General features: G+C 39.1%; 1 protein-coding gene across 1 annotated transcript; it reads left to right on the top strand.

The window, feature by feature from the left end:
- The first annotated feature begins 4,210 nt into the window (after positions 1–4,210).
- cmc1 (C-x(9)-C motif containing 1) lies at positions 4,211–12,386 on the top strand. The gene is made up of 4 exons (XM_033641757.2): positions 4,211–4,298; positions 4,804–4,896; positions 11,274–11,364; positions 11,596–12,386. Exons 1-4 carry the CDS (start codon positions 4,280–4,282, stop codon positions 11,714–11,716), a joined length of 324 nt encoding a protein of 107 aa, XP_033497648.1. The 5' UTR covers positions 4,211–4,279; the 3' UTR covers positions 11,717–12,386.
- Positions 12,387–13,214: the final 828 nt, after the last annotated feature.

The following is a 13,214-nucleotide window of genomic DNA, read 5'->3' as shown; positions in this document are numbered from 1 at the left end:
TTGGAAGTCACAGATATTGAGGAGTGGGGACTGAGGCAGAACAGCAGATGAGGAGATCAGAACACACAGCTCTTCCTTCTCGCTGTGGCTGTGTGGAACGGAGAGGAGCCTGTCGTAAAACAGTCTGGTTTAGGCATTTTGCTCATCATAATTACTTACAAGATTTAGTCATTGAATGTTTGTATTTTCCTCTGTGCTGCAAGCTAAAAATCTGTCCTTGCAGTAAAGCCTCTTTCATCCTTGTTGCAACAAATTTTCCTCCATTTTCAACTGTGCTTTTAGTGGATTCTATATCACTATGCTTAGACAAAGAATATACATAAATAACACATTAATAACTGGTTTCTTGATACTCTTGAGTGCAAGAGGTGTCAGTGTCAATGACCCTTTAACATTCTCTGACAGAGGCCCTGTTTTGTGGCCGTCAGTGGACAGTTGGAGGAGCTGGTGGTTGGCCCTGAGCAGTGAGGCATGTAGTAAGAGGGTTTAACTTTGCTAACCTCCTTCTGCCAGGTTCATGGGGTCCTGCTGCTTGGATAATATTGGATCAGTGTTGGGAGCCCGTGCCCCTGCCATATAAACCAGCACGCTACCTGGGGTAGTGAGCAGTTTCCACTATAGAGCCAACTGCGCTTGATACTTGCTTACTTGCTCTCTTCCTAAGACACAGAACTGATTCCTTTTCCATCTTGAACAGGATTTTACAGACTATGATAGTGTTTTAATAGCAAATACAAAAAGATTTTTTACTCTTTAATGACATAAATGAAAATAAAGAGTGGATGTCTGATAGGTTTGCAAACTGGGAATAAAAATGTAGTGATAAGATTTCTATCCTTAAAGGCTGAACTTCCATTTACCCTGTTCCAGAGCAAAACAACAACATGTAGTTGTTTCAGTAATTGATCTTTTTGCATAGTAAATCAGTAAGCATCTGTGTGGGTTTGTTCTTTTACGCAGTTTTATACCACTTTTTCCCTATATGATTTGTGCCATATTTTGTCTTTGTGTGAATGTCTTGTTTGTAACTGTTTCGTATTGCTGCTGTGTCTTGACCAGGTCTCTCCTGAGAATGGAAGCCCGTGTCTCAGTGAGATTACCTGTTTGAATAAAGGTAAAATAATCGTAATGAAAAATAAAACAAGTAAGTGAATAATCAAAAAAAAAACACCTTATAGCTCTTAGACACTTGCATTTCAACTCTCTTGTTTTTTTTTTTTTTTTTTTTTATCTTTTGTTTAACAGCCTAAAACCCAAAGAGTGTTCACTTCATCTGGTGTTTCTGTATATTTGGTCTCCATTAACAAACATTTTTATGAAAACTGCAGTCAAACAAGAATACATCGCCCAGGAGGAGAAAGGTTATATTCTTTGAGTAAGGGGTGAGCAGCATTATAGCAGTTCAGTAGGCAGGAAACAGTGTCAGAGAAAATCATAAGAACGATAGGAAGAAGAATGCAGGCTGTAACAGGCAATATTTTTAATGTATACCATAAAAAGATACACATGATGTTGTGTTTCCCAATGAATAAATCTGCAATGTTTTAGTTGTTTTGGCTTTTTAAGGAATGCAAACAGTTCGAACGTAGACATTAAACACACACTGTGCATGAGTAGTGGTGAATCTTAATAACTCTTTGGCTAATCTAATTGCTTATGCCACTTTGTCCGAATCACTGCCTTTATAATTATGTGTTTGCATTTCTTTGTGTTTCATTTGCATTTGTGAAGAATTAAAAAGGTCACCATCAAAGAAGTAGATTTACTTGTAACCCCGAAAAAGTAGATAATGCGCTGTTATTTCCACTGCAACATATTCTCCTCTCATCATTTGACATTAATGTCAGGCCCCTGCTCTTCTCGGCTAAGTTGCCGCACACTGTGTCTGAGTGATTTGTCAATATTATGGATAGTAAAGAGGATATTTTTTAAAGGGACATGTTTTGTTAAGCTCATGTTTTGTCAAGAATTCAAGAAAATATAATTTTTCTCAGATTTGGTTCAGTGGTTGTGCAGTCATTCGCATGTGCTCCACTTGGCCCTGTTGTGGAAACTTGGCTTGTGCTTCAGTTTGGAAAGATCTGCTGATATTAAAATCTGCAGATGCCCACCTGGTGTCAGGAGGGATGGAAACACAAGAGTGTGCTGTCTGTCTGGGAGGCGTTTGGTTGGGCTTGGAGATGTGTGCGTCCATCTGCTGTATGTGCCTAAGTCTCGGGTGAGCAAAAAAAGAAAAAGAATATTCAGTGCATACAGGTGAAGGTCTGTGGTCTCTGTTTGGCTTTTTTCTACTCGTAGAAATCATTGTTTTTTTAATCTTTTTGGTCTTTGATTTATAGATGAAAAGAACGTGCTCCTCCTCAGAGGTAAAGTGGCAGCTTTAGGGCTCTAGGTCAGAGAGCTGTGAGAACTTCAGGCAGAAAAGCAAGAGATTCACCATATCCCCTCCGCTGGTGGTGTGTGTGGGTGAGTGTGAGTTGTGAAGGCGCACTGGGTGTGTATGTGTGGTTTGGATGTGGAGGTGGGTAGCTTACGCCGGTGTCTTACCTTAGTCTTTAGTCTAACAGCACGTGTGAAGCTTGTCTTTTTTTTCAAGGTGTGTGTACACATGTCTGTGAGTGTGTACCTGTCGCTTTGACTGAACAGGTGGGCCCTCCTTGCATGGGATCTAGACAGCCAGTCCGCCACATAACTGACTGTGGTCAGGCTCACTGTGCTCAACATGCAGTCTGTGGTGCAGGCTCAGAAACCTTGTGGTTGGATGTTGATGTGCTCTTAGCGGAGTGTTCTTTCACCATTCTTATGGCTTTACTGTTGTGTATTTTGTATGTAAAGTAAGACATATTTTTTTAAATCATTGTATTCAGTCATTAAATCTGGCAAAATTAAAGCTATATTAATTCAGCCATAGTTTGGAAAAGGGCACTGTTTGATTTATCAGTGATGCTACAGATATCATAGCTGACAGTTTTGCTGCTTCTGCCCATACATCAAACCACATGTGACATTAGTAAGGGATTTATATAGTGATTTAATAATAATCATGTAAGTAAAAGTCTTGTAATTATGATAATGACAAGAAGCACTGATCTTCATTAACTTCACATTAGCTCTGACAACATCTCACCATTTAAAATATTTTACTACTACATTATTTTACACCAAACAGAGAGAGTCGACAAATATACAAAAACACTGTACTATGGTTGGCGACATCAGTCTCAACATAAAAACCTTGTGTTGAGGTGTAGGCTTAACTGTGATTACATCCAGCACCTAGACCATAAAATGATTTGCAACCAGGACTACACAGTAGTGCAGGTTATGTCTTTCTGAAGCAAACTATTTTATTTTAACCAATTTATGCCTGAAAACAGAAATTTTTAATTTCCCTTGGTGGAAGTGTTCTATGGGCTTTTCTTGAGAACAAATCTGAAGAAATTGGTCAAATAGTTTCTGAGATCCAGCCAATTTCTTATCATATACTTAGTATTTGGGCACGTGCGACTGCTGTTTTTTTTTCTTCATATATCTATATTCATTTTCAGATAAAAACAACAGTCCCATATGCCTAAAGACTAAATATGGTATGATAAGAAAATGACTATATCTCAGAAACTACAAGAAGCATAATCAAGTATTGAATAGCTGAATATAAAAGCTATGCGTACACATACAGTGCAAGAGCAATAGTTTGTATAGAAAACATTTAAAAAACAATGTAGCATTTTTATTCATGTGGTCAGTAAAACAATGTATGTCAGATAGGCTTACATGATTGTGATTGGGCTCAGCTGTCACATTATACATGATAGGTAGCTCACACCTAATCTTAGTGCGATTATGATGACAAATAAATAAATAAGTTAAAATGATAATAATGATAGTAACAGTTATTTTTATTATTATTTTATTAACCACATTACAGGATGAATGGTGTTTATAATTTCCTATCATAGGTCTCTTCAGAATATCAATAGTAAGGGAAAGAACATGAGAAACACTTCTCACAGCCAGCTACAGAAATGAATATGAAGCTTAATCATCTCCCCTCTGTTATTAAATAGCTTATAAGCTTCATGGGGCAGGGAGCAGGGTTTTTATCACTGCGGAGCTGTCTGACTGCTTGTCTATCTCTTAACGCGGATGTTGAGTCTGTGTTTGACGCTGGGATTTGTAGTTTCTTCCGCCGCCTAATACGTCAGCGGAAGTCTTTTGCGCGTACGCGAGCGAGGTCACATTGGTTCAGTTTGGTAATGTTTTGAGAAACACCACTACAATGGAGGCAGCAAACGCAGGTATTAAATATTTCTGTCATCATAAATGCATGAAATGGCTTTCACAGCATAAAGTTAAATACTTATCCAAGTCCCGTCGCTCTTTATAGCTTTATACAGCCCCGCGCACTCAGGAAAGACCAACGTTACTCAATGTGGACTCATAGCTAACGTTAGCATGCTAATGTAAACTAAAGTGGCTATCTCTACGTAATGGGAAATGATAAATTATTTAGCAATTATTCTTCGTGTCTTCATTAGGTTGTATTTTCACCACCTTCATACATGGTGTTAAGGTTGACTTTATGTGCATTAAACGCTGTTCGCTCGTCTTTATGAATGTAGTTAATGAACAACAGTGATGGTGTAGCTCCACGATATGTATCTCATGTCGTGTCGTGTGTGTGTGTACGTTACCGAAGCAAACGTCACCCAGAATGAGCACATAAGAGGGACACAAGGGGCTAATGATGATCGTGATCGTGGTTGTGATGGTTTACCTGTGTATCTGTACCTGTTTCCTCAGAGGAGGTCCACCTGAGACATGTGGAGAAAGATGTCCTGATCCCCAAATTGATGAGAGAGAAAGCCAAGGAGCTCTGTGCTGAGAAAGTTGAAGGTGTGTGTGTGTGTGTGTGTGTGTGTGTGTGTTTTTGTTTGTGTAACTGGTAGAGCACATCTTCTCCTACCCAGAAGTCCAACTCAGTACAGATAAGTGTCGTTTAGTAAAGCAAGACAGCTGTTGTTATCTGGTCTTCCTTAAGGTTTCACAGGTAACATAAACACCAGACATTAGAATGCATTTCCTTTATACAATTTATTTTGTATTTCGTTCGTATGTGTTTGGTTTCCATTCACTAATATGCTAACAATTACAATGCTATTTTGATTGATTTATTGATTATTAATTATAGATTGTTTGCATAACATACATTGTTTAAATTCATTCCCATAAATGCAATTTTATATTATTTATGTGCAGAAATAGTACAGCTGTGCCATCTAAGTACATAACTATATCGTCAAAAACAAGTAGTGTTTTTATACAGAAAAAGTCCTTTTCCATAACAGACGTTTTGACATGTCACAGCAGGTGTATTTAATGGCTGCACATAATTTATGTGAGGCAATTCCAGATCCTTGTTACTGTGTATTATGGCTCACCAGAATGGCATATTGGAAGTTAGCCATCATTAAGAAAACACCTGTAACACCTGAGCTTTTTATGGTAATACCACTGGCATCACCGTTACATTCACAAAATATATTTGGTCTTTGGTCAGTGAGACTGAGATCCTTCCAGATGCCTGCATTGATTTGTGGATCTGTAATAAAACTACAGAAAAAAGGGTTTTCAACTTGATCAACTAGTCATCAATTAAACCCCCTAACTATTCGTCAACTAAGAATTTTATTACACGGACATATTTATGTTATATTGAGTAGTGTTTCTAATGTTATGTCCACCCAATAGGCCTTTTTTAAAGGCCAATGTCGAAAGGTCACAGTAGGAAAACATGTGAATAATAAACTTAATGATGGCTGAATTCCATTTAGCTTTTTCAGTTTTAGACTATGTCCACACTAGTACGTTTTAATTTTAAAATGGCATTTTAGAATTAAATTTATCTCAGTCCACATAAGCTTTTTGGCTAGTCTCTGACCAGACTAACATGCCTGGAAATGCACATCATTCACATTCACATACACTGGGCATGTGCATGCTGGTGTTTGCAGAAATCAGATTGTTTATGCTGGAGGAGGAACAGCAATGGCAAAAGTGAACATGAGTGACTGTGTCATTGTTTTCAAAGGTTTCTATTTCTCTCTGCCAAGACTAATGCACAACCTGGAGTTTTCAGACTAAAATGGTGTCAGCAGTGTTTTCAGAGGTCTCCGTTTTAAGGGTAAAAGCAAAAGTTAAGCAAAACGTACAAGTGTGGATGTAGCCTCAGGTTGATGCGCCGTCATGACTTAAACTGTGATCTTTGAATAGAACAGAGCCATCATTAATAGTAGTTATTAGTAACTCCTGTACCTTTACTATTCTGACAAGCCGAAATTTCTGCTGTGAAAAAGACAATTTTATCAGTGAAGATAGACAAATTATTAGAAACACCTCTCCGTATAATGTAATATAATTCAGCAGCACCACTAACTACAGCACCCAACATGACCATAGAGTTGAGTCAACACCTGTCTTAAACATAAACTGAAGTCTCAACAAAAACTCAACATTATAAGCTTCATGAAGGTCTAATTTATAGTCGGGCCATTGTGTTGTTGTGGCAGCTGAGTGTATTCTGTATGATAAAGGCAATTAATTGTACACAAAACAAAAATACTGGCACTTTAGCTACAGTAGTACAAGGTCACAAAGCAGTTTTCGTCTTTTGCCCTGTCTTAATTCCTTTTGCACCTCAATTCACCTCCTACATAGATCCATGCATAACACTTGCATTTTTCAAGCTTAGGAAGTCCAACTCAGTGACTCATTTAAGTTTAAGGTGTATATTTGCCATATTTATTGCAGAAAACGCACACCTGCAAACGCACAGTCTTTGTATTTTCCAGAATATGAAAGTTTAAGAAAATGTTAATAATAAACCTTTATACACTTGTTCATTTAAGGTCAGGAACTGTTACTACCAAAGCCTTATTATAGGGGATAATTCATTTAGTCCCCCATTGTGATCATTTTAAATTATTATTTTAAGTCATAATTGGTTCTCATTATTGTTAAGTAACACAATAGGATACTCCCACCCTCCAGTTTTGTTTAGTTTTATAGTCTGCATTTTACCTCCAAAGAAATGAGAAGAAATAATGGAAATTGTAGATTTTGGAAGACTGTAAAACAAAGAAATGCATAGAAATTCAAACAGTGTGTTAAAAAACCCAATATTTTCAGATAACATAAGGATCATTAATGTGTCCTTATTTGTGGTTGAACTTCTCCATCAGGCTGGTGTCCAAAAATATTGGCTATAAGTCTGCTAATAATAGACATTTTGTCTGATTATGTGTGACTTCACAACTATATTGATTATGTAGGCAACCCAACAGAAAATACGACTCCAGGCCATGATGTATAGTGTGTTACTTTAATTACAACCAAAAACCAGCCAACTAACCAATAATCCAACCAAAAGAGGGATTATTAAGGCGTTCATCATTGTAATTCTTTTTCTTGATATTTTTTTGTAAATAATCTTACACCTGTGAATCATAATCTGCAACACTGTATGTTAGTTTGGAGGCTTATTTGATCTCTTCCTTTCATGGACTTTCTTGTGTTTCCTGTTCTTTAATCTTGTAACTCGGCTAAACGGGCACTTCTTGGGTCCTTTTTCATTTCTTTGAATTGAGAAGCAGGCCAGTTGGCATGATACCAGTTGCCACTTCATCTGCATGGAAATGGCTTCTGCAGCTTTGCTCACATGTGCCCTGTCTACTGCAGCAACACATCAGCCGGATAATGACTAGGTTATGTGGTTTCTAGAAATCTGATGACAGCCTGTATGAGCCAGTGTGTACTGCTCACGCTAAGAGACGATGCACATGCAGCCTGAGGTGATGGGACAGACAGAGGCTGTGTGGGTAGTGGAAACCCCCCTCACATTACTAGCTTCTCATCCCACTCATTTTCACACCTCCATGTCCGCCATCTATCATTTCATTCTGTATGTTTGTGTCTGCCCGCATGTGTGTCTATGATTGTGTTTTACAAAGAAACGTTAAAAAAAAAAGAAAACAGAATCTCCAGTAGTATGTTTTCCTGTGTGATCTGTCTCTGCATACAGGCGTCTCTAAACACCCTGCAGCTGTATATTGTAGGCTTTGTTGTTGAACCTGAGAAGTACTACTGACCTGTGCATGGCATCTTTGTAGTTTTATCTTAACCTGATGTGATTTTTCCTATTGCATTGATGATTCATGTCAGTCATTTCGCATGCCTTTCAGATGCAACCATTTAAACAACCCACATATTCGATGAGAAACCACTTTCACATTGATACCGGCTACTGTTTTATTTTTGCTTTGATTTGCAGAAAGCTAGTTGGTTGAATTGAATTCAGATTTCTGTGTCTGAATCCCCACATCCAAAATATGGAAGTAAAAACTCTCAATTTCCTGACATTTATTTTCTGTTTTAACTGATTATTATGTATTAGAGGATCACACTTTTTATCTTCCTCTAAAGGTACAAGTCTAAGAGTTCAAGCCTCTAGCTTCTGCTTTCTACTAACTGCCAAGCTACACTTCTGCATCTTTAAAAATGGCAAACAAAACAGCCAAGTGAAGGTGGCATCACACCTTTCTTTAGAGGGGCCTTTTCTGACACAAAACTAGTCTCCTAGACTTGCCTTTGGTGTAGCTGCGATCAGAAAGGCAACCCTCTGCAGCCTCTATTAGTGCCATGGGACAGGGATGAGGCGTTTGCTGATTAGATTAGTCGCACTCTTCTGCTTCTCTAAATTGGTTTTGCAGTTGGTTTTTTCACGTCTGCATCCTGATGAAAGTGTCTGTGTGATAACCATACTGATGCTACTGATAAAGGTAATTATGATGTCAGTTGTTTGAAAGGGGGCATGGGAGGCCAGTGTTTTTAATTAAATCCTTTAGAAAGAACCTGTTAACAAGTTGAAGACTCAGTGTTTTCAACACCTTGTTTACAAGGAGGACCTTATATGTTTAATCTGGAAAACACCACTAGCCAGGGCACAGTGCCACCAAAGCAAGCGTTGTGGAAGAACTTTTCATTTGTATTTCAGTTGAATATCAAAACATTTGTTAATTTGTGTCAGGTGTTTTGTTTGTGCAATGTTTTACCTAAGCCACTTTGTGCCTTTTAAACATGGTTTTATGTCATAAGCATCTATACAAATTTCCAATTATTTCCAGCATTTCTGCAGTCTGTAAGTGTTTTTTAAAAGTCACAATATCATGTGTATCATTGCTGCCCAGGATAGGGCCATCCCCCTAGGTAGGACATCTGAGGTGGCATAAACCTCTTTGAGTGTCTCAACAGCTCAGTGGTAGAGCCTTTATTTGTGCTTGTTTCTTGTTCCTGTCATTGTAGGAGACAGCTGCTCTGAGCACCTAAAGCTCTGTATTGCGTCAACATACAGGCACAACTCCTAAATTGGACTCAATAAAAATTGGGCACATAGGATTAATAGCAAGTACATAGAGTTAATTTGCATCCATTGATATATTTCTGAGGATGAGCCCTACCATAGGCTCAAAAGGCAACTTGGTCAAGGCCTGCAGAGCCAGCGGCAGGACCCAATGCTGCAGCCTCTTAACCCTGGCGAGGCATAGCCTCCTGGCGCCACACAGAAACTGCACTGCTCAGTAATGCACACCAAGTGGCCTTCCATCAGTGTGGCCAAAGTTTAAAGATATTGCTGCCACATGAACCTTTATGGTTGAGGCAGCCGGGCCAGCTTAAAAAACTTGAAGTATGTTTGCCCTTAAAATGAAAGGAGACTGGGTCTAATCCTCTGTCCCTGCACCATGAAGAAAACACAGCCCAACATCAGCTGAGAGTGGCTGATCCCTTTAAGTGACCATACACGGAGTTGAGGGAGACTTGGAAATGGATACCCAACTTTCCCATCCAGCTGGGACTCCGGAGGAGTGTGCAGAACCATATTCTCACTCAAAGGAGGACCCTGTCGTCTGACAACTGCACACTGTGAAGCATAGGTGCTATCAGTGGGATTGAGTTTACAAGCTCTTAAGAGAAACCAATCAGTTACCTGGCACTGTGGCCAAGGGGAGTGGGCTCTGTCCTCATCTGGTGAGATAATCAGTGAGGCTATACACTGGTCCACAGGAGGCATGGAATCCAGGCCATATTCCCCTGCATTGTTCATGGAGGCCAGGGTCCTAGAATCACTGCCATGGTTGAGTTTATGCCTGCGGATCGGCCCTGCAGCACTTCAGCTCTTCCAAAAAAGCAGGTTAGGGAGGAACTTCAAAGGTGGGGCCACAGTTGCTCGTTGAAAAAATGAGTTGCCCCAGATGTATTAATAAGAATGCAGTCGGACAAACAAGTGTCTAGCCAGCCTGACTCATCCAGCCTGCTGCTAGCTTGTTCATCTGAATTGCAGATGTAGCCAGATAATCTTTTCTTTGGCTAACCACAGAACTAACCACTGAACCTGCAGCAAGTGGGGGAATTAAATTGCACAACAAACAATGTAGCTTGTGAGTGAGCCAGCACAAAGCCATGGATGCCTCAAAGGGCAACATATTACACCCTGAGCATAAAGTCACAAGCAGGATGACACCAACAGCACAGAGTGTGCTTGCCTCCCTTGCACCTGCAAGCAAAATACAGAACTAAAACAGATCTTTGGTCTGAATAACCTGCAGAGGATGGTAGGCTAACTGCAAGAAGCTCAAAGAGGCCGAATATAGGCTACCATATGGTATTTATAGCTGGGATGCGCAGGTAGCCACCTTGTTGTTTATATGAGATCTCGACCAATGCGGGCTTATCTACTTTGTTTACTGCCACTATCAGTCAGGAAGGGATGAAACAGAGCCTATATCTGATTCTTGGGGATATGGTCATGTTTATATATGCGGATGGAGGGCTGACTGTTACAGAGGCAATGTGGAAACTGGGCTACCGCCAGTTCAACCGCTCAGTGGCCTGTACAGCTCGGTTCCATCCTTGTGTGAAGAAGGAAACATGGGTTTCAGTTTGATAAGAGGCTTGGCAACATCACCTATTACCAGGTTCCTTGTTGTGGTCAAGTACTAAGATGAGGCCCATCTTGGTTTGCTTGTGGCTGCTTGTTTTCTTTTCTGCGTTGTACTCTAGGATCAAATAATGTGACGTGAAAGGTAGGATGTTAATAGATGTGAAACAAGTGCTATTAATAAAGTTAAGTTTGACGCTATTGCACATGTTGCGCCTTTTCCTCTGTTGCTGTTAATCTCACCCTCTTGACACCACCTGCCTTCTCCACCTCTCTCTAGCCTTCTCCCACTGCTGTAAAGACGCTGGTTTCCTCATGGCGTTCAAGTGTCGAGAGGAGAACGCAGCGCTGAAGGAATGTCTCACGATACAGTGAGTATTTTGCAGTTTCCTCTGCAACACCCAGCACTCATACAGTAAGGTGTGTTATCACACCAACATCTTTGACATGGTATTACCCACTTTCTCTGGCACCTTTGCCCACGCTCTGAACTGTTGTCTATCAAGTATCAGGAGTCTCAAACCTGTATAGGCACCATCAAAGGAGGTCATACAAGGCTACATTAGTTCTGTGAAATAAACACTGTACCTTCTGTCTTACAGCTACAAAGACCCCGGCTTCTATGAGCAGTGTAAGCAGGAATACATCCAAGAGAAACTGGAGTTTGAGAGGACAGGGGTCGCATCAAAGAACAGGAAACAAAAACTCCCAACTAGCATGTAATGAGCAACATGGCACCCAAACAACTTCTCTCCTTTGAGCGCAAAGGTGCGGGATGTGAGGCTTTGGCCAGAACCAGCGCTTAGTTCTGCATACCCAGGACACATGGTCATCTGTCATGGTTTATTACTCTTAAAGGCACCAGACTGTGCACTTCATTTAAATCTGTGGAGTGACTGAAACTGGTTTGGTGTGCAAGAGTGGTATATAATCAAAACAATGGCTTTTTTTGGTTCTGTGTATTTGCAACATGTTCTACATCAGATTGCCAGAAGATCGGCAGCACTTCCATTACATTTACTAATCAGCTTATTCACAGAATATACAGATCTGATCATACAGTCACCTCCTGTACCTAAACCTGAAAGATCTTCATTAGAGTGTAGAGCTTTAGCTTTGAATGTGTGCAGTCATAATTCAGGGATGATTAATATATTATTTGCCAAGCAAAGATGTAGCATATATAACTACATCTTTGCCTGGCCTTACAGCTTGGTATTTCATCTGCAGAAGAAAGTGGAAGGCTTCTTTTGTTATCAAAAATAATTTCATAAACAGTTGGAAATTTAAGATGCTTGTACAGTGTATGTAAGTGAACAATGCACCATGTATGGTCTTGTGATATATGCAATGAATTGTGGCATTGTAAATAAAAATATTCAATAGCAATAAAGTGTATATCAGTGGTAAATTAGATGAAACACAATGTTAATCAATGCATTTTGTTCAGATAAACCTCTAACATCCTCTGTTTTATTCAGTTAAACATGAATGATTTTTAGAGGTTTCTTTACACTCTTGACAATTGATCTTTAATGCCTGCAGTGCACTGTGTATTTAAGTTCAATTTCAATTTAGCACATTCAAAAGAAAGCTGGAAATTTCTAAGCATTTACTGATTAAATTGTTTTTTCTTGTTGGCTTTATTGCATTTTGATATTGACAGTGAGCCGAGTGTCAGCCTTACATTTAGATCACATTAACACAACAGTTTGAAACCAAATTAACATCTTAATTTAATAAGAATTGTGAAGGACTGATTAATTTAATCATTTGTGCTTATTTTTTAATGAAAAAAATTAAAAAGTAAAAATCTATTTTAATTTTCTGTTCCATTTTAACCAAATTTTTTCACTACTTTTTCTGTCTTCACTGTTTTCATAAATACAGACTGTCCTTACATATGCTTTTTCTTCTGTATCTGTAATTCCAAAGAGCCAACGATGGCATATAATGAGGTAAAGAGTAAGTGAGCTACTGTAATTGGGTATTCATGTCATTCATAACATATAGTGTAGATACAGTATATCCCGACTGAATTTGTTTTTCTCTTGATCTTTTTTGGTGACAGCAGAATTGACTCCAGTTGTAATTCATGGCTGTGACAGGACAGGTGACTGAGGCTGGCTGCCCTACATTTAAGATAATTGAAAATGTAATGCTAAATTATAAGTATTATAATAATTATAAGTAGACATTTTTCAGTTAGTTTGTATATTGG

This window comes from Epinephelus lanceolatus, chromosome 10 (genome assembly GCF_041903045.1).
Source record: "Epinephelus lanceolatus isolate andai-2023 chromosome 10, ASM4190304v1, whole genome shotgun sequence".
NCBI lineage: Eukaryota > Metazoa > Chordata > Actinopteri > Perciformes > Serranidae > Epinephelus > Epinephelus lanceolatus.
The sequence above is the reverse complement of the archived record's forward strand: the minus strand, read 5'-3'. Positions and strand labels throughout refer to the sequence as shown.

Bases quoted from the DNA above. Each gene is read 5' to 3' on its own strand.
- cmc1 (XM_033641757.2), top strand. The intron at 4,897-11,273 runs GTGTGTGTGTGT...ACCTCTCTCTAG, and splicing joins CTGTGCTGAGAAAGTTGAAG to CCTTCTCCCACTGCTGTAAA. The intron at 11,365-11,595 runs GTGAGTATTTTG...TCTGTCTTACAG, and splicing joins AAGGAATGTCTCACGATACA to CTACAAAGACCCCGGCTTCT.